The 21,585-nt window shown below is 41.5% G+C and overlaps 1 protein-coding gene and 1 long non-coding RNA gene across 3 annotated transcripts in view; one reads left to right on the forward strand and one right to left on the reverse strand.

The window, feature by feature from the left end:
* The window catches only part of B4GALT4 (UDP-Gal:betaGlcNAc beta 1,4- galactosyltransferase, polypeptide 4), a 49,516-nt gene that overhangs the window by 15,648 nt on the left and 12,283 nt on the right, over positions 1–21,585 (reverse strand). The window contains exons 1-6 of one of the 2 annotated variants that reach the window (XM_011940619.1): positions 21,511–21,585; positions 17,652–17,869; positions 15,939–16,023; positions 10,479–10,875; positions 7,431–7,663; positions 4,709–4,896 (exon numbers count right to left, since the gene is read on the reverse strand). In XM_011940619.1, the coding sequence (XP_011796009.1) occupies positions 4,709–4,896; positions 7,431–7,663; positions 10,479–10,731 (674 nt within the window). In that variant the 5' untranslated portion in view covers positions 10,732–10,875; positions 15,939–16,023; positions 17,652–17,869; positions 21,511–21,585. The remainder of the gene's footprint in view (positions 1–4,708; positions 4,897–7,430; positions 7,664–10,478; positions 10,876–15,938; positions 16,024–17,651; positions 17,870–21,510) is intronic. The other variant, XM_011940618.1, reaches the window with a different exon arrangement.
* Positions 7,109–15,942, forward strand: LOC105510721. Its single transcript, XR_001001602.1, has 3 exons — positions 7,109–7,304; positions 10,777–10,988; positions 15,823–15,942. It is a non-coding gene; the product is annotated as an uncharacterized LOC105510721 (long non-coding RNA).

A 21,585-nucleotide genomic window follows, 5' to 3' on the forward strand; every position in this document is an offset into this window, starting at 1 on the left:
ATGTCAACCCCCCTGAAGATTCTGGCCTGTCAACCAGATAGAGTCTAGGTAGTGCTTTTCATGAAAATAGGCTGTACAGAACAAGAATTAGGTTTTGAAAGGAAGGACAGTGAATCATGCTTCAGGTAAGCTGATTTATAGATACACCTGGGGCTTTGCCAGTAGGCAAAAGGATACAGGCTCCAAGGTCACAAGAGAGGAGTGACTATAGATATGGCTTTGGAAATAAGCTGTTATCATGTAGTACCTGAAGGCACAGGTCGAGAAATCTCCAACAATCTAGTTGGTGAGAAGAGTACAAAGGGTAGACCCAAGGGGCTCAGCTCTGTGGAACCCTAGGAATACCAAAAAGAAAAAGAGGCAAGAGGAGAAAGATCAGGAGGTAAAAGTAAGAGAGCACCTCCCAGCCTCCCAGTTACATAGGACTCTTATTATCGGTGAACAAATTTGTAAATCTCAGAAATAAAGGTATCCCTTAAATATAACATTTCAACAATCCAGAAATGCAAGTTAAGGTAGCTTAACAACTTGGATGTTACTAAATAAAAAATGTGAATATCTAGAGAATTTTAACTTTAACTTCAGGTGAAACTGTTCCAGGGCCGATAAAATATTTATGATTTTCAAGATAAAAAGAAAAATCGAAAGGAGAGATCAATAAACATGTAGACACTGGCCAATGAACAAGTGGCATCCCAAAAGCTAATCTGTAGTTCAGTTGTTTCTTTCTATGTTCTGAGAAAAGACTGGGGACTCTGTTTAACCCATAAGAGAAACAGATTTACTTATATGCCCCCAACTTAAAATTCTGGGAAACTGTTATTTTTGCAGCCTATAATAAAAAAAAAAAAAAAAGGAAATAAAGTGCATAGAAGGTAAATACCACTAACCAAGACATCTACTAGCAGTGTCTCATTACCATGGTTATCAGAATGCATTTTATAGAGGGGAGAGATTCTTAGCTGCCTGAACAGGACATGGTGATAAGGCAGGCATAACCTGCTGATACCAACAAGCAATCAGCATGAGAACCAGGGCGATGATGTGGTAGCTTATCACAACCAATATCGCCCCCATGCAAGACGGCTGGCTAAACACGGGAATGCGGAAGCCCTACCCTCAGAGTTTATAACCTAACAAAAGAGGTGAACATTATCAGGGTTCTGAGGAGAGAGGTGTCACTACATCAGGAGGAGGGCACCTGGAAGGATTCAAATAGGCAGAAAAATGGGGGATTTCCTGGTGACCATAACTCTGTGAGGCAAAGCACAGGAGGGAGAAAGGCACAGGCTGCCCGAGGACCACTTGGAGAGGGGTGAGCTGGAGTGGGGAGGGACAGAAGAAGGCAAGTCAGCAAGAAGGGTTAAAGAATTGTTTCTCCACGCCTGTAATCCCAGCACTGTGAGAGGCCGAAGCAGGTGGATCAAGAGGTCAGGAGATCGAGACCATCCTGGCTAACACCGCGAAACCCTGTCTCCACTAAAAATACAAAAATTTAGCTGGGCATGGTGGCACATGCCTATAGTACTAGCTACTCGGGAGGCTGAGGCAGAAGAATCGCTTGAACCCGGGAGGCGGAGGTTCCAATGAGCTGAGATCGTGCCATTGCACTCCAGCCTGGGCAACAGAGTGAGACTCTGTCTCAAAAAAAAAAAAAAGAACTGCTTATTGTCAGTTTATTGTCAGATGGCAATAATCTCTGTGTTTATTGATCTTTGCTTTTGGATTTTCTTCTTACCTGTAAAAGCATAAATATTTAATTGGCCCTGGAACCGTTTTATTTATTTTTTAAAGTGCTGTAAGGCCCAAGGGTGGGGAAAACGTAGTCATAAAGTAACAACAGACTTCCTTGTAGGAAGCAGGCAGGTAACGAAGGAGTTCTTGCCAGTAAAATTTGCCACCGGCTGGTCCACAGCTTCATCACTGACCCCACAGTCAGTGAGAAACAAGATTTGTTTCTGGCTTCATCAGAGTCTGAGACACTTGGGGCAACTTACTTTAACTTCTTCACTCTGCATGTGTGTAAGGAGAAAACTTTTTCTGCACTTGTACTCATGGGGCTGGCGTGACAGTGATGAGGCACGTGCTGACTTAAGCTCTGTGGCACGGGGGCACACAGTTGCCAGCACGGGGCAGACACCCAGCTGCTTGGAAATGAACTTGCCTGCCACAGGGACTTTGCTCAGAGCAACAAAAGCAAGTAGTCCAGGAGGAGGGCAACTTCTACCTACATTACTTATACATACCTCTCTCCAGCCACAAAAGATGAGGCTGCTTACATGATACATACAAAAAAGAGAAAATCATAAATGATAAACCAGGACTCCAGAAACATTTAAATCAGAACAGAAAATTAAGATGGGAAATACATTAGAACTCTGATCTGCAAATAAGATTCTTTTCAATTTCTAAAAGAGGGCCATGGATTTGGCTCAGAGCCTCTCGATCAAAACATTCAATTACCTGAATCATATTAAGAAAACCTGTCAGTTACTCAACAAAGGCTTTCTGATACCTAGTTATAAAAGAAACATCTGGCCAGTTAGAATGGCAAGTTAGAAACAGCAAGAGTCATACATGCGCTGTATCTCAGAGTGAGCAGCATCTGATGAAATCCACGACTGTGACACCAAAGCATGAGTGAAAATCAATTCCTGGCAGGAATGTCCAAGAGCTCAGTCTTCTTACGGTTCGGCTTAATAGAAAGATAAAATCTAGAATCCCAGCAAAAAAATCTGTCCTTAAGCAATCCTCTGTGATTGCTTAGAAATGAATGGTGCAACCAGGTGTTTAAAAAAATCTGGGCAATGGGAAGTTTAAGATTATCATCTATGGCAAGTGTCTGAGGTATAGGTGTTCTGTGTTGTAAATAGTGACATCTTACTACAGAAAAAGTGAACAGATAGTGACATGCTTCTGAAAAAACCAAGTTGCCCAGCCATGATGTGCTGTTTTCCTCAATGCAGAAGTGACTCAAAGAAACCAGAAAACAAAACCCCTAGATAATAAGATTAGATCCAAAGATCAAGTATCCCCAAAGAGAAAACTTGTGGGATTCTCTCCCTGCCCTCTGGATCCACAGCCCCCACCCTAACTCAGACATGTAGCATCTCTTCCCTCAGTTTTCCCCTCTTCCCTTGCTTCATCCAATACATTCAAAATCAGCTGAACCAAGCTTTCTCCTGTCCTTCCCCAGCTGTAACATGTGTCAACAGTTCCCCAGCCCCTGTCACAGCAAATTCGAGCTCTATCAGACTAAACAAGGCCTGCGTCATCTGGCCCCTGCCTAACTTCAGTTCTTGCCTCTCCTTGCAGACATTCCTTCTAGAGTACCAGTGAACTACCTGCATTTCCCCAAAAACTGTGCCATGCTCTCTGGCATGTCTTGGAACTCTGCTGAGAAGCTCTTGTTGGTTCCACAAGATTAAGGTACCACCTTACCTGGGGAACAGCTTTAAACCCTTCCCTTCAATGTGTTTCTTAAAGGCACTGTGCCCTCACCCACCATGGTTTGTTGTAGGTGTTTATGTCCTGCAGCTTACACAGGGCTTGGGTTTAAAGTCAGTACCTGAGGCAACAGTCACTTATATCAATGTTACTTAAGAATTCTCTTTAATTGCCCAATGTGAGGGAGCAACATGGAAGCCCAGAAAGAATGGGGTATCAAGAGACTCACTTTCCACTTCACACTCACGTAGAGTATATACTGGTGGAATCTCCAGCACTATTTGATAGTTTCACAGCTCTCTCTCTCTCCTTCTGCCTTCCTCTTCCTTTCTTCATTTGTCCCTCTCTCTCCTCCTTACCAAGTGCTTATAATTTTATTTGCAGAAATGCAAAATTAACACAACTCCACTGTAGCTACCTGTCCTCCCCACACTGACACTCAACGGGGAGCCCTGTGAGGGCAGGTGCTCTGCCTTATTCAAAGTGGTCTCATGGCCTCCAGCACAGTCAGCGCCACAGATATGAGCACCCATGAACGGCAGGGCTTGGGGAAAGCTGACAGGTAAGTGTGCACACAAATGAGGGAATATAGTGTTTCATTTGCAGAGAAACATTCTGGGTCACTATTTCCCCTTGATTGTGCTTGAATAGGAGCTGGTGTAATCAAATAAGGCTGAAAAGTAGCTACACCCTTCTTAGAGGTGGAGGGGATGGGGAATGAAGACACAGATGATGGCATCTGGCACTTCTCACAGTGGCTTTGAGAGAAACGGACTTGTCCTGGGTGTCCTGGCTCCTGAGAAGACTACTCAGAGGATATGCCCTCCCCATGCTCTAGAAAGAGGCCATAGTCTGGAAAGCGATATCTCAACAGAGGTCTCACTCAGGGACACCAGCTTGTTGCCTCCTAGAGGGGGAGTCAAGAATAGACAAATAAGTTACTTGCATTCCAGTCAGTGTGGGAAAGCTTGCAAAAGTCCCCGACAGGGGCGCTGTGGGTGAGGCTGGCCACCACCTGCAATGCTCGGGTATTTCTCTCCAATGCTTTCCCTTGTCTCGGTGATCCTCTGCCAAAGTTGTTGTAGGGTTTTTTCCTCATTACATTCTCTCACTTCTGTTTTGCACTTTAAGTGATGTATATATCATGGAACATTCTTCCTATTTCTCATTTTCTTAAGACACTCTGGATGCTTGTTCCACCCAGTCTTGATCACAACAGTTGAGCTTCTCGACCTAAGCCACCCTCAGCAGACCACCTTACCTGTACCCAGTGCTGTTCCTGCCAACCACCAGATGTCTGGGATGCTCCTCACACTTGTAAAGGTTAAAGTCATTCTCGGGTACCAGGTCCACGTCATGGAATATAAAGCAATCCCAATTTTCTTCCTTGAGAGCTTCTAGATAGCCCACATTCAAGAGTTTGGCTCGATTAAACTTTTTACCTTCAGCCTAGAGATACGAAAATTAAAACTTGAAAAGCTCCTGAGATAAAGTTTCATATTGTTCCCCTCTTAGTTAGGATTCAGGAGGTGATATTATTCTTGTTAATGCACAAAACTATACTTGTGACATAAAGATCTGACAGAGAAGATGCAATGGCAATAAAAGACCATTTGATTTTTTCTTTGTGCTTCACACATACTTATATTCCAGAACTTAGAAACATTCCTTGAAATCTGAAGAGCTGTTGTGTAATGACAGAGAGTTCCAGTTTTGCAAGATTAAGTTCTGGAGATTGATTTCATAAATACACTTCATATATTTATGCAACCAATATATTGCATAATTATGCATAGATACATTGCATGTAAATATTCTTAACATTACTAAACTGTACACTCAATAATGGTTAAGACAGTAAAAATACATAAAAGTTAAAAAAAAAGGTTAAGATGGTAAATTTTACATTGTGTGTTTTACCACAATTTAAAATTTTTTAAATGCAGCTTTAAAATACAAATAACTCAAATAATCAATAATAATGTATTGTACACTTAAAATGTATTAAGAGTACAGATCTCATGTTAAGTATTCCTACCACAGTTAACAAAAATAATTTTCACTTAAAATTTTACAAATACCTTTATGTACTCTGTATAAAACTACAAAACCTTTCTTCCATACTAGTCATGTCAATTAGTATTAGTGATTCACAGTTCAACCCCAGGTAATCCCAATCTTACCCTCTGTTATGAATTTACACTAAGCTTCTAAGAGACTTAGTTAACAGCCTGCCAGAAAGGATCAAGAAATCTCGACCTATAAAAAGAGAAGGTTATTGCTAACATTTCTAAGCTACTTTAAAGTTTCTTAGAAATCCCTGTAAGAGAATCCTGTTATAATGCTACTGGTAGAGGCTAATCCTCCCAGTGGCCTTATGGAGAGAGATTCGTCACTGGGTAATAAAAGAACACAGTTTGACCTGTGATATGATTGAAGCTGTAATAAAAAATCAAATAACTTTTTCATGGCTGCTTCGTTCAAATTCCATCAGAATGAATTCCAGTTAAGTGGTTTATCATAAAAGTACAAGTATTTCTCAGAAGTTACCACAATGTTTTCCTGGTAAGAATAACACAAAGCAGACATATTTTTCTCTTTCTCTTTCTTTTGTTTTTAATTTGAGATGGAATCTTGCTCTGTTGCCCAGACTGGAGTACAGTGGTATGATCTCAGCTCACTACAGCCTTCACCTCCTGGGTTCAAGTGATTCTCCTGCCTCAGCCTACCCGGGTAGCTGGGACTACAGGCATGTGCCACCATACCCAGCTAATTTTTTTTTTTTTTCGTATTTTTAGTAGAGACAGGGTTTCACCATGCTGGCCAGACTGGTCTTGAACTCCTAACCTCAAGTGATCCACCCACCTCAGCCTCCCAAAGTGCTGAGATTACAGGCATGAGCCACCAGGCCAGGCCCAAAGCAGACACGTTTTTCTATTCATAAAAATAGTACTATACCTTGTGGGTTACTGTCCTGAGCAAAAACTCAGAATCAAATAAATCATACCTATGACCAACAACCTTAAAAACAAAAATAGCCATAAAACAATGTAATAGTAACATTTTGTTCCAAGTACTAAAATACAGACATAGATGTGCTATATAAGCACACTGATTTTCAAGAGCCCCAGTTTATCACCAAGTCTATACTGAAGAGCTGGTCCTCTGAGTTGTCCAAAGTTTTACCTAAAAGAAATATTACCAGTTCTAACAGTAGTCATGATTTTGCTGACATTCTTAAAATTTGTACGAAGTTGAGGGGGAATTATTTGGATGGCCAAGGATAATTGTGAAAAGTTTAGACACTGATGTTTAAACTGATGTCTTAGTTTTTTTTCAATAAACTTTAACGCCAAATAGAGGTATCTTTAATCACCCACTCCACTGACCTCAGAGGTAAGCTCTTTAAAAGTAGCCGATGATTATGCTGTGCTCCTACCAAATCATGCTTCTGGAAGCCAAATAAGTGAATCCAGAAAGTGAAAATCAAACATAACATGTTTCACATAATAAATAGTGGCAAAGTTCAGGGCAGAAATGTGGTGGCAGCCATAGCTACTGATACAGAATATTCTTTCAAATCCTCTGTCTAGATCCCCATTGAGTAGCTATGGTCGATAATGACAAGACAATTCCAGAATCTCATCATGTAGTGCACGTCACACACAGAAAGAAACAGAAGGGGCCAGGAAGCCTCCGGGGAAATCTGAAGGCAGTCATTGGCTAACATGGAAGGGTTCACAAAACAGGCTTCCTCCAGAGGTTCCTTTAAGGGCAGTAAAATTTCCCAGAACTTGAACCCATAACTCCACGTTCTGAGACAATAATTTCCTCTACTCTTTTCAAGGATAAATGAGGTAAGAGAACTCTTTTTTGATGATAGTCTGATGTTCCTTTTACCCAACATAGACAAAGAGTCACATGGCCAAGTCTGGCAGAGAGAGAAGGGTCTAGGGCAGACCCTGGTCTGCCCCCACGCTCACCTGGTGGATGACGTAGATGCCATAATCCAGCTGCTGCCTCTGCAGGAAGGGATGCAGATGTTCCAGCAGGTACATGAGGTGTTTCTCTCTGTTTCGGTGGGGAATGAGGATGGCGACCCTCTGTAAAGCTTTACATTCCTCAGGGCGATACCGGCCTCTGGACACCTTGGGATTTTCTGCCTGTACCTCTTCCAAAGTGAGATCTGGTTTGAAAATGAGCTTGCTCTGGCCTCCTTCAATGAACATAGAACACAGACAATAACAGTAGCTACTTCAAAAAGTGTTGAGGTTTACATGAGCTAATATGCATAGAAAGAACACTGCCCAGTTCACAGTGAGCGCTACAAATGTCAGCTTTTATTATGATTACTTTAAAGGCTCATTTAGTCATGATGATAGCCAGAGCATCATGTCACTAAGGTTACTGGCTGCAAAAGCAAGAGGCGGATTTATAATATAAGCACTTCCTTGTGGCTGGTAATCAACCTGTTCTATGATCCATCTGTAAGAAGGAATATCCTGGTGAATCCTGGTAAGAGCAAAGGTCAGGGCTAGACAGAGTAACTTCAACTTTGGTCTATCCTCTTTTCCTTCTCCAAATTCCAGGAGGATGGGAAAATCTCTTAAATGTCAACAGCATTCCACAGAATCAAGCTCCTGGACAAGGCACTCTTCCTACCCCTTCCCTAAACTCTGGAACTACCCTGGCTCCCTATAAGCAAAGCACTAAAAAGAAGTAGAAACCAGTCTGCCTCCCTAACCCAGCTGTAACAGGTATGTGTGGCACTGCAACAACTCTCCCATTTTGCCACCACAACAGACGTTTCCAATCCAGCACAGCATTTGCTCAGTGTCTGGAAGCAATCCAAACAGACGAAGCCCAAAGCCATCCACAGGAGGAAACAGCTCAGGTTTTTTGTGGTTGTTGTTGTTTTCTAAATTCCACGTATACTGGTCAGGCTGTAAAACCTCAAGATGCTTGCAAATTGAGCTATCCCCTTCTGAGTAAAGCAGTCATAAGCCCTTCCTGTGCATAAGTCTCTATGCCTTGTTCCATGTAATCATCCCCTACCCTGGTCACGGCTACTTAGACCAGGCTCACGTGTCTAATGACACCTTGGGGCTCTGCCCAATAGCAGGTAAGGTAAGCAACTTCTTCAAGCCACCCAAAGAGAATAATTGGCCTACGAGAGCCTTCTTGAGGGGTCTGCATGCAAGACACAGCAGTCAGTAATGCCCTAAAAACAAAGAGTAAGGAATGGAGTTACACAGATGACAAGTACTACAGCTGATGCTGGGCTATCGAGCTACCAGAGAAAATGGGGTAGCTGTTGAGATGGTCTCCCGTGTGGCCTGTTCACAATTCCCATCATTAACCTGACCGTGTCTCCGTTCTTGCACCCTCAAAGAGCCTCATGCAACAGGTCTAATATAAACTAGTCCCCCGGCTTACCTTCTCATTGTTGTAACTTTTTACATGCCCTAACCTAGTATCTGCTTCCATTTACCCTCTATTAGTCTCCCTATCACTCCCCCTACTCCAACATCTTCTCAAGATCTGCCCCTCCTTGGGTCACTAATGGCCCATTTTAAGTCATCACCAACCACATCACCTTTAGTCTAGTACTTGCCCAATAATGCGTCACTGCCCCTCTATTCCTTATGAATGAGTTAACTGTTTAAATATACTGTGAACATTTTAAGCAAGGGGAATAATCAGCCATATTTGCATTTTACTGACTCATTTTTACATCTCAACTTGTACTATCTGTGAAGGAACACACAATCAGGAAGAACACTTTGGCTCTTCCGCGAGTAAAGAGAAGCAGCATGCCAATATGAATATGACACAGGACTGTGACTCAACTAGGAAAGGGGTGCACAGACTGAATGTTTGTATCCCCAAAAAGTCCTATGTTGAATCCCTAATCTCCACTGTGGGGCCTCTGGAAAGTAACTAGGTTTAGATGAGATCATCATAAGGGTGGAGCTGCCATGTGGGATTAAAGCCCTTATAAAAAGAGCAAGAGGCATGGGATCGATCTATCTCTGTCTTTCTCTCTCCCTCCCTCTTTCCCTTTCCCCCTGCGTGTATGTGTGCACGCACACACCAAGGAAAGGCATGTGAGGACAACATCCAGTAAGAGGGCCCTGACCAAGAAACTGACCATGCTGGCACCCTGATCTTAAGACTAATTTACTGTTTAATATAAGTTGAGAGGCAAGACGTAAAAGGTGAACCAAAATATACAACATATTTAAGAAATAAACTACTAAAGACCATATTGAAAAACTTACCTCGTCTGTCCCTGGACTCCATAGCTTTGGCCAAAGGAATACAACAGATGTGACCCCAGTGAAGCTTGAATGTGCTTGCATTTCTCCTCTCACGCTCTAGTGCTCTGCCGATGCCATGAAGAGAACATACCCAGGCTAGCCCACTAGTTTCAGTAGGAGAACAGGAGGCACATGGAGCAGAGCCACCAGTCTAGATCAATGGACCCTATCAATGTGTGCTGCTGAGACTTTTGTGGCTGGATAATAAAAGTGGGTCTGTTCCCATGGCGGAATACTATATGTCAAGGAAAATGGACAAACCATAGCCACACGCAACCAAAAGAATAGATCTCACAAAAATAATGTTGAGCAACAGAAGCCAAACACAAAAGAGTACACAACATATGCTTCCAATTTGTGAAGTTCAAAAATAGGAAAAATCTAATGTGTAGAGTTAGAATCTTGAAGCCAGAATGGCGACTGAAAGAAGCATGCGAATTCCTATGGTTCCAGCAAGATTCCATTTCTTAATTTACAAGCCAGTTAGACAAGTATGTTCATTTTCTGAAACTTAACCAAGTGGTACACTTCTGAGTTTTGTACTATCTTGTACATGTCATAGTTATTTTGTTTGAACTGACACTTTTTGTGACACAGGAGATATATATATTTATGGGGTACATGAGATGTTTTGATACAAGCAAGTACCTGTTATTTTTAAATTTAAAAAAATTGCATACTACTTAATCAAAGGAAAAAGAGAACACTTACTGAGATAAGGAGACACAGAAGGGCAGTTGTCAAGTTCTGCATTCTTCGAAGATGCTTCATTAGTCAGAGTTTTTCCCTTCCCCAAAATGAGGGCCTTATGGAAATTAGCCACGATCTCCTTTGCTTTAGGAATCTCTTGAATGGCACCCACGAAATAGTTACTGGTGGCCCACCCAACCACCGTCAGGCACAAAGTCAGAAGCAACAGTAATCGGAGTTTGTAGGAAAGGTGGAAAGTCAGGTTGAAGCCCATGTTTTTTATTACGTGAATAGTATGTATCTCTCTGCTTCACTGCAGGCAAGAAAGCTTCAAGTTGAACTTTTCCAATCTGATTGGAACTTGATGACATCTGAGGATACAATGCCTGCTTTTGCTCAGTAGTTCTGCTCCAACAACCTAAAACGCAATCACAAAAGACACGTTGTTTCAAATGGAAATTCTATCCTGAAATGATTCACTCCAGCACAAACTGAAAACCCATCCCCAATGGACCTTGACTAACCGTAATGGTAGGTCTCTCACTTAGGGTTTAGAGATCCGAAAACCAGAGGTTTTAGAGGTTCTAAGCATGGATACATCACAGAAGCACTCTCTAGGTTATTGGTCAGGCTGCCTGTCACCCAAGAAGGGAAGCCATTTCCAGATGTTGGACAGAACAAATAGGCAAAGGAGACAAGGGAGACTGCAAATGCCCTAAGACCTGAGCTGGGCACAGCCTAAGACACAGCCCTAATGGTTCTCTGCCTCAGCTGTCCCTTCCTGGCACAGTTTTAAGGGAGGATTTAAAAAATGTGAAGACTTGTTACAGAAGCACATTTTGACCCAAAGAGAAAATGAAAAGGGAAAAGTCCTTCTTCCCTGTGAGAGCCAGAAAAACATGGTCCTCAACAACAGGGAAAGAATGCTATATTCTCAAAGAGGCACTGGCACAGGGCACATTGCAATGGGGGCCAGAAAGAAGTCGGCCAAGAAACATAGAGAATCCCCAACAGAAGGTCAACAATCTAACTGTAAGAATAACAAACCTACAGCATAGTGTTTAAGATCAGGAGTTCGGACTTAGACAGAAACTATAGTTCTACTACGTAACAGCTACATAACCTTGGGCCAGTCATTTAACCAAGCCTCAGTTTCCTTATCTGTAAAATGGGGATAAAAATAGTATCTACCTAGAAAAGTTATTGTGGGGCTTAGATGACTTAATTTATTAATATATAAAGTGTTATCCCACCTTGGCCAACAAGCAGACACACTGAACCACCACTTTCTGTACTGTATTTCTCACTGTCAGCTGACACATTGCTACTCTGATTTCATGCTTCAGCAGCATGAGATGGGATAATATGAATTCACCTCGAAGAGGGGGCTATGCCCTTAATTATTGACAAAAATCATGTTTTTAAGATCACCAAGCTGAGGGCCCACCCTGGACCACAGAAAATACACTAAAGTGGTAAAGGCTACCTGACAAGGATCCCTGGGTTGCCGCCAGCAACATCCGCTATATCCTCTCTGTGTGGACAAATCACGTCTCTCCTCAAATTCTAAACATGTTCTCAGAAGAACACAGAAAATGCTAAAGCTAAGGCATAATCTCCACAGACAAACATATTCTCAATTAAACAAATAAAATGGAGACCAAAATATTTTCTATGCTAAATAATCACACGGAAACACTTATGATTAAATCTTAAATGACAAAAAGAAAAACAGAAAATAAACCCTATATCTGTGCTATGATTACAACTAAAGACATACAACTAAGGAAAGTCTAGAAAGAAATATACTCAAAAGCTAATAATAATATTAGGAGAATGAGATTAGCTAGGGGTGGTTTTTTTCTCTTTTCTTTTTAGAATTTTTAATAATATAGTTTTTATATTATCATATATTTTTGTATATCACATATTGTCATATTTACATATATTTTACATGTATCATTTTAGATACTCTTACAATGAAAACAAAGTGAATTTTTTTAATGGTGAATACAGAGGCAGTAAGTAACTGTAAAAAACAACCACCACCTCAGAAACTCTCAAGATAGTGTCACACTTACTAAAGGATACAATTCCAAAAATTTAGTTTCAGGTTAGTTTGAAGGAAACCTAGAAACTATTTCTCTCTAAACACAATGCTATAGATGAAATGGGAGGTTAGGTTCTTGGGGAATGTTTGACCCAGGAAGCAATTAAACAGTATGGCCTGTGTTCAGGGTCCTGTGAAGGTATCACAGGAAGTCAATGCTGAAGGCAGTAACAATTAATTAAAAAGGGCAATTTATGTGTGCATTTACTCTGTGCCATGCAGTGGGGTAAAATCACTTGTATTAACCTATTTAATTCTCATTTAATCATATGATACAAGAATTACTAGTCTCCTCATCTTACAGGTAAGAAAAGGAAAGGAAGGTTTGGACAGATTTAAGTACCTTGCCAAAGCCCACACAACTAGTAAGTGGTAGCATGGGCTCTCAGCCCAGGTGTTCAGCTCCACATCCTTCACGTGGGTATTTCCTCTTTTCTCCCCTTGGTGCCTGGGTCGTCCCAACACAAACCCTTGAATATTCAGGTTCCCTTGGGGGCCTTCTACCTCTCTCCCACATCTACCTTCCCTTTCCTAGGGCCTGTCTGTTCAAATGCCTTCCTAGAGGTTTATTCTTTTCCCACCTGCTGACAGTAAGTCATCAGGTTCCTGAGGCCAATCAACCTCTTGCAGACTTAATTGTAGGAGGTTTAAATGCTACGATTGGCAATTTTTAAAATAAAGATCTCAATCTTAGAAAATTCAGACTGGGAACATTGCTTTTCTTTATTTTTTATTTTTATTTTTATTTTTTGAGATGGGGCCTCACTCTGTTGCCCAGGCTGGAGTGCCGTGGCGCAATCTCAGCTCACTGCAGCCTCCACCTCCTGGGTTCAAGCAATTCTAGTGCCTCAGCCTCCCAAGCAGCTGGGATTACAGGTGTGCACCACTACGCTTGGCTAATTTTTGTATTTTTAGTAGAGCTGAGGTTTCACCATGTTGACCAGGCTGGTCTTGAACTCCTGGCCTCAAGTGATCTATCTACCTTGGCCTCCCAAAGTGCTGGGATTACAGGCATGAGCCATTGCACCCAGCCCTGGGAGCATTGCTTTTCTAAGAACTATTTTCAGAGGGAGAGTCCCCTGGAAGAGAGAATTGCAGAGTGGAAGGAGGTTATGACCATAAAATTACTGCAGTGTTGAAATCAGAAAAGATCTTAAAGAACACACATCGACCTCCCTCATTCTACAGAGGGGTAAGAGATTTAAAAACCTACACAAGGCAGGGGATACATGGGAAATCTCTGTACTTTCTGCTCAGTTTGGTTGAGAATCTAAAACTGTCCTAAAAAATACAGCTGAACCTTGAATAACATGGGTCTGAACTGCACGGCTCCACTTACACTCAGATTTTTTTCAAACAAATGCGGACCAAAAATACAATATTCCTGGGATGCAAAACCTGTTATACAGAGGGCCAACTTTTCCAATATGTGGCTTCCTCAGGGCTCACTACAGTACAGGATGTGGGTAGATGCAAGGGTCCTGAAGCCAATCCCTTCCATATACTGAGGGATGATTGTAACTTAAAAAAACAAAAACAGAAACACCTACCCAAGAACAAAATAGCTGTGAATATTCATAAACTAGTATTGCTCAACTGCAGCTTATGGACTCTGTTCAAAGGTAAGACATTTATTATAAAAGCAAGGAGCCTGGCCGGGCGCGGTGGCTCACGCCTGTAATCCCAGCACTTTGGGAGGCTGAGATTGGCGGATCGCGAGGTCAGGAGATCGAGACCATCCTGGCTAACATGGTGAAACCCCATCTCTACTAAAAATACAAAAAAGTAGCCGGCCTGGTGGCGGGCGCCTGTAGTCCCAGCTACTAGGGAGGCTGAGGCAGGAGAATGGCATGAACCCAGGAGGCGGAGCTTGCAGTGAGCCGAGATCGCACCACTGCACTCTAGCCTGGGCGACAGAGCCAGACGTCGTCTCAAAAAAAAAAAAAAAAAGCAAGGAGCCATTATTAATAATTACTTAAGTATTAGTTAGGCCTTTATTACTAATCCTGCTTTTGAGACAACAGCTGACCCAGTTAAAAATACTTATTTACCTATCTTTCTAAGTCTAAGTGCTCTCCCAAAAACGGTACAGAGAGGCAGCATAAGGAAGTTCAGGGGTAAGATTTCCTTAGCTCCTGTGAGTAAACATCTGAAGTGTGAAGGGTCTGTCATCTGTCTGTCCATCTATGTTTCAAGAGAGACCAGCCAAGTGACTGGAGGCAACCCCTCTCAGTGTGTGTCCCAGTGATAAAATGATGAAAAATACTTATCTCACAAAATTGCTCTAAGAATTTAATGAGATGATGCACCCAAGTACACTGGCATATCTGGTACATTTCCAGGACACAAGCTTTTTTTTTTTTGCCTTTTTTGAGATGGAGTCTACCTCTTGCTGCCTGGCTGGAGTGCACTGGTATGATCTCAGCTCATTGCAACCTCCACCTCCCAGGTTGAAGAGACTCTCCTGCCTCAGCCTCCCAAGTAGCTGGGATTACAGGCTTGCGCCACCATACCCAGCTAATTTTTTTTTTAATTTTAGTAGAGACAGGGTTTCACCATGTTGGCCAGGCTGACCTCAAACTCCTGACCTCAAATGATCCACCCACCTCAGCCTCCCAAAGTGCTGGGATTACAGGTGTGAGCCACCGTGCCTGGCCAGGAACACACGTATTTATTGGCTCTAATTACCAGTCATGTTCAGATGTTATCAGAATATTGCCCAAGATAATGTTATCTCTGGAATTAATGAGATGATTTTTACTTTCTAACTCTGTAATTTCCATTTTTTCTTTTAATGAGTATGTAATATTTTTATAATCAGAAAAACATAATGACTTTTTAAAGAAAGTTATTTTTAGGGCAAGTGACTCCCGACTGGTGTTTGGGGAAAGTGCCATCATATTGGATTTATTTACACTAATGTTTAAATAATTGAGAGACCTTTAATTGTCACAAGAGTCTCAGAGTTTTCTTTTTCAGTCATGGCTGTCTTGAAGTGGCAAGGGAATCATCATGACTACCGAGAACAAATTCAGGCAACATGAAAGAAGTTATTTAGGGCAAGATCTACCACTCTTTCCCTTTCTAGAAGTCTGCCCTGTAGTTAAAAATGATCATGTTCTCATATTTGGTTTTATTCCACTCAATTCAACCAGTCTTTTCTGAGTACCTGCTATTTTCAAGCAAAGGGGATATGATATAAAGAGAATGAAAGCCCAGTCTTTGTACTCAGAGTTTATTTCTATCTTTTTCTAGATCTCAATGTCTGTAATTTCCTGTCAAATACGAGAACGACTCCATCCCAAAGTGGGAGAACAGATGAAACAAGATGGATAAAATACTGAGAAGTCTTGAAGATAGGTGATAGGTACCTGAGAGTCCATTTTCTTTCTCTCTACTTTTGTGTATGCTTGAAATTTCCCATAATACTTTTTAAAATCTGGCAAGGAAGATAAGCTATAACAAAAGGAAGGGCAATGTAAGTGCTAAGTATCATTCTTGGAGAATCTCTAACCACACACATCTTTACTCCACGAAAGTGGGTGGGGAGGACACCATGTATCACTCTGTAAGTATTTACTAAGCATTTGCACCAAGGAGAAAGGGTATGTTCATTTGGCAGCTAAGAACACCAAAATCAGCATTCCAATGTCTCTGAACCTATCAGGTAATTTTGCAGACACAGGGCATGTGAGTGGGCTTGATGTTATCCCACGCACATGATCCTGATGCCTTGGGGCTCCGTGGGGCAACACCAGAAGAAAGACGGATTATTTTGCTACTCTTTTGACTCCTGCAGAGTTCCTAGGAGTTTACCTTTTACACATGCATTGCCCCACCTTCCTTAGGCCTTGGTATTCATTATCCCAATTACAACTCCTTTAGGAGGCTTCTGAATGATCACTGGCCAGATTCTAAAGGGGCAGTGGTTCCCTGGGCAGGGTAAGGAATGGGATAAAAATGATGACAGCCATTTACATGTACAAGTCATTTAAACCCAAAGATTAAGCTCCTAATGGCCCAACCTACAAGCATTTGAGCAATTAAAAAAAAAAAAAAAAAAGATGGCACTGTATTTTAACCCATAGGATAAAGTGAATATCACTAGTCTATACTGATAAAAATGATCAAACAAATAAATGAATAGCAGAGAATGGGCGGCTCTTTTCTTACAGTAAATTAAAACTAGTAAGAAAGTGAGAGATGGAAAAAAAAGTCACCCTCGGCAAACACCACTTAATAACTGTTGCAGACAAGGTTCACCAATGGATGCTAAACTAATAGGCAAAAATCTGAGGATAAACAGTATAGTCTCAAAGTATGTCCCCCAAGGTAATTCTTAACTACAAAGGGAAAGACAGTAACTTTGTAGTGGAAAAACCCAATCGCTCACCACAAGTTCATTCCACAATATACCTAACTGGTACTCTTTGAAAGAATCAAAATCATGAAAGACAAGGAAAAACTGAGGAACTATTTCAGATTGGAGGAGACTAAGGAAAAAGAAAAACTAAACAACATGCAGGATCCTTGATAAAATATAGTGGGAAGAAAAAAAAAACAGACATTAGTAGGAAAATTGATGAACTTTAAATAAAGTTTGTAGTTTAGTTAATAGTATTGATCAATGTAGTATGGTTATGTAATGGGTTAATATTAGGGGAAGCTAGGTGAACTCCCGGTACCATTTTTACAACTTTTCTGTAAGTCTAAAGTTAACTAAAAATAAAGAGTCAGACACTAGGTATAACCCAAGTCAACAAATGCTAGTAAATTAACTTACTTCTCAAGGAGAATCACTGTTTTTGTATTTCTAGTGCCTCAAACCAACCTGACACACAGCAGGTACTCAATTTAGTAACAAATGATGGACTAGGATATACTAGTTGAAACACATAAGGACACATCATAATTCCAGGCTACTGCTAAAAGGAATGAAACATAAACAAGGTGGGAAATAAAGATTAATCAAATTAGTGCAAAATTCCATCTAAGGAGGATTTTAAAAACTAAAAAGGCTCACCCCGATACTAGCTCCCTTCAGTTCACTAATATCAACACTTTTCTAAGGGTAGGGTCCTCACCTTTAATAAATGGCACTTTTGGTCATGCCCACTGCCTTCCGCTCCTCTGCCTCTAAAAGTGCTACTTCTCCTTGCCTTGGGGAGAAAGTGTTGCGTGGCCTGCCTCTTCCTTCATGAAGCCACAAAGTGCCACTGTGTGAGTTCCATGGCACACTGGAACACAGTGTACCCGCCTCTGAGCAAGAGCCGTGGAAATCCACACTTGAAGCCAGGTGGTCCTGCAACACCCAAACGACCAAAGTTATTTTATGTAGTATATGTTATGCAGCATAATACAGAATTCACCAGAATTTCTGATGGGAAGTTTCAACAGAAGTTCATTGTGTACTTACATGTTACTTTCAGCTGTTCCTAAGAAATCAACAGTGGAGTCACTAGGAGTTTACTTTCTGCAGTCATTAGGGCACCTCACCCTAAACCTTCTTAAAAAGGTTTAAAAAGCTCTGAGATCATAGGTATAACAGGGCTCTGAAGTCACAAAGAGCTGAGTTCAAATTCTTGTTATCAGATGCATGAACGGCTTTTGACAAGTAACCTAAATGTTTTGAGTCTGTGTGGCCATTTATTTAAAAAGTATTTCTCCACATCTGGTTCCAAGAGTGCCTTTATCAAATACATAAGGGAATGTGTTAAAATGGCAGATTCCTGGGCCCCACTCCAAAGCCAACGGGTCAGAACAACAGCCTCTGGGACTCAGAAAAATGAAATTTTAACAAGCTCCCCAAATGATTCTTATCTGCATTAAGGTTTGAGAACCACCAATATAAGAGAATGGACCTGGAATGCAATAGATCTTTCAGATATGTTAATTTTCTCTCTGGTTAGGAAGAGCAGTAAGAAGATATGTCAAAATGAGATTTTAAAAATGCATTTGAAAGGTTTTTGATTCCATCATTTAGAAACGTATTCTAAGAAAACAATCAGAGAGGTATACCAGGATATTCAAACCAACATTGCTAAAATAACCAAAAATTGAAGAGTCTAAATATTAATAGCAATCTGATTTAATTAATTATAATACATCCATATGATGGCATATATGCTTCCATTAAAATGTTTACAATAACTACATGGAAAAGTGCTCATAATAGCTAAGTAGAAAAAAGATATAAAGATGTATAAGGGAGCCGCGGTGGCTCAGGCCGGTTGCCCTGGCACTCGGGGAGGCGAGGCCACACGTTCGAGGCCAACCTGGTCAACATTGATTGAAAAAAAAAAAAAAAAAAAGATGTATATAAAATATAGGCTGGGTGTGATGACTCATGTCTGTAATCCCAGCACTTTGGAAGGCAGAGGTGGATCACTTGAGGCCAGGAGTTTGAGACCAACCTGGCCAACATGTTGAAATCCCTTCTCTACGAAAAGTACAAAAATTAGCTGTGCATGGTGGCACATGCCTGTAGTTCCAGCAACTTGGGAGGCTGAGGAAGGAGGATCACCTGAACTGGGGACACGGAGGCTGCAGTGAGCCAAGATCATGCCACTGCACTCCAGCCTGGGCATCAGAGCGAGACCCTGTCTCTAAAAGAAGAAGTATATAAAATATAATACCAATTATACAATACATGTGTGTGTGCACACCTTTTACATACAAAATGACAGAGTCACTGGTGGTCATTAGGATTAGGGAAAATTATAGGATTTTAATTATAGGATTAGGGAAAAACTTTTATTTCTTCTGTATCTTCTAATTTTTCTAAAACGGAGTTTTCATCAACAGAAACAATGCTGTTTTCTGATAAAATGACTACATAGTTTTCCTTTAAAATACAGTAGTCCTTGGTTTCACTTTCTGCGGTTTCAGTTAACCGTGATAAAATACAGTAAGATATTTTGAGAAACAGATGACATTCATATAACTTTTATCACAGCATATTGTAATAACTGTTCTATTATTAGATATTATTCATCTCTTACTGTGCCTAACTTATAAGTTATGCTTTATTATAGATATGTACATATATAGAGAAAAAAACAGTGTATATAAGGTTAGGCACGATCTATGGTTTCAGGCCTCCACTGTCAGTCCTGCAACATATCCCTCAAGAGTAAGGGGGACGACTGTACATTAAAATTTAAAGATAACATCACAGACAGGAATTATAAGTTTTAGTTACATAAGTTTGACAATTCATTCATATAACCTTTAAGAAACCCTGTTCTAAATAGGCCAAAAAGCCCCAATCTCAAAGAAAAACTTTAGAGGCTGTTAGTTATCTTCAGTGCCAGAGAACCCTGTGGTCTCTGTTTGAAATGCCTATTCCCAGGCTCCAGCCCCCAGAGATTTTTATTTCAAAGGCCTGAAGTGGGATCAAGAAATTGATATTTTTGCCTCCCTGGGTCCATGGCTCACACCTGTAATCCCAGCACTTTGGGAGGCCGAGGCAAATGAATCACTTGGGGTCAGGAGTTCCAGACCAGCCTGGCCATCATGGTGAAACCCCACCTACTAAAAACACAAAAATTAACTGGGAGTAGTGGCCTGGGCCTGTAGTCCCAGCTACTTGGGAGGCTGAGGTAGGAGAATTGCTTGAACCTGGGAGGTGTAGGTTGCAGTGAGCTGAAATCGTGCCACTGTACTCCCGCCTGGGCCACAGACCCAGACTCCGTCTCGAAAAAAAAAAAAAAAAATGTATATTTTTAACAAGAACCTAGGTAACTCTGACACATGCAGCCAGGTTTTAGAAACCACTGTTACATTGACGGCTTAAAACAAAGAATAGAAAACCATCACTGACTTGCTTTGGATGTTTCCACTGAATAAATCATCTTCAAAGAGAAGGTTAGTTCCCAAAACATGTGCAAGCATTTCTGGAAAAGGCAGGCATTACTATTAGCTCGGCTTAAAGTAGATACTAAATACTTATTATATTAAGTGGCATATAAACTATAATCACAGAGCTGATTTTATTGCCCTCTCTACCCACTTCCCCTTAGATTATGTAGTCAGACAATTCAATTCAGGTCAGTACTTCTTCACAACGTATGTTTTCAATCCGACCAAAGCTATAGGTAGACGAAAGTTATTGCAGTTTCATGGGGTTTACAATTTCCATAAAGAACAAACCTGCTCTAGAAGACAAAATTCCAAAAACTTCTGAACTATATCCAATCAAGCATTATCTCCTCCTCCAGGAGAGACCTTCCAGCACTCCCCACCTGGGTCTCGGGAAGAGCTTTCCGCATCCTCTTCTGAATCCCAATTTCTCAATCTGGACCCTGAATCCTATTCATCCTGATCTCTCCTTGATTTTCTAGGATCTTCAAGGTGTTATTTTCCTTTCTTTAAAATTAAAAAAAAAAAAAAAAAGCCACGACTCTCCTCCATGCTCAAATTACCATCTTCTCATTCCTCCTCTTCCTCACCAAACGGCTGAGGAGGTCTACCAGTGCCCTCACCACCTCCACGTCCCCATCCCTCACCCACTCTGGAACACTTTGCAACAGGATGCACACCCACCCTCTGTTGATAACTACTCTCCTAGGGCTACCAACCCACAGACCTTTTCTCGGTCCAGAGCCCCTGGACTTGTCTGGTTTTTTTCAAACCAAGAGTTAACAGCCCTTATCTAACGGAAGACAGAACATCAAGAAATACAGATCAACAGACACTGGATGGCTGTCTCCGAAGTCCTTTATAATCCAGGTGACCAGGCCCTTCGGAGAAAGGTCAAAGGTTGCCGGCCCCTCGCAGGACTGGGGCTGGGGTCAGCTGATTAGTTTCCCCGTTGAAACGCTGGAGAAAGAGGGTTTCCAGGAAGAAGGGGCTTTTTCAGGTTGATGCACCCGGCGGAGAGGTGCCGGGGGCGACCCCGGAATCGTGCCCTGGGTTACGAGTGAGCCCTGGATCTTTTCCTACCTGGCAGCAAGCACCTCGCCTGGCTTCCGGCCCGCAGCAGAGGCGGGGCCGCGCGGGATGCCAGCACCTGAGCCG

Source organism: Colobus angolensis, unplaced genomic scaffold (genome assembly GCF_000951035.1).
Source record: "Colobus angolensis palliatus isolate OR3802 unplaced genomic scaffold, Cang.pa_1.0 Scaffold190, whole genome shotgun sequence".
Lineage (NCBI taxonomy): Eukaryota > Metazoa > Chordata > Mammalia > Primates > Cercopithecidae > Colobus > Colobus angolensis.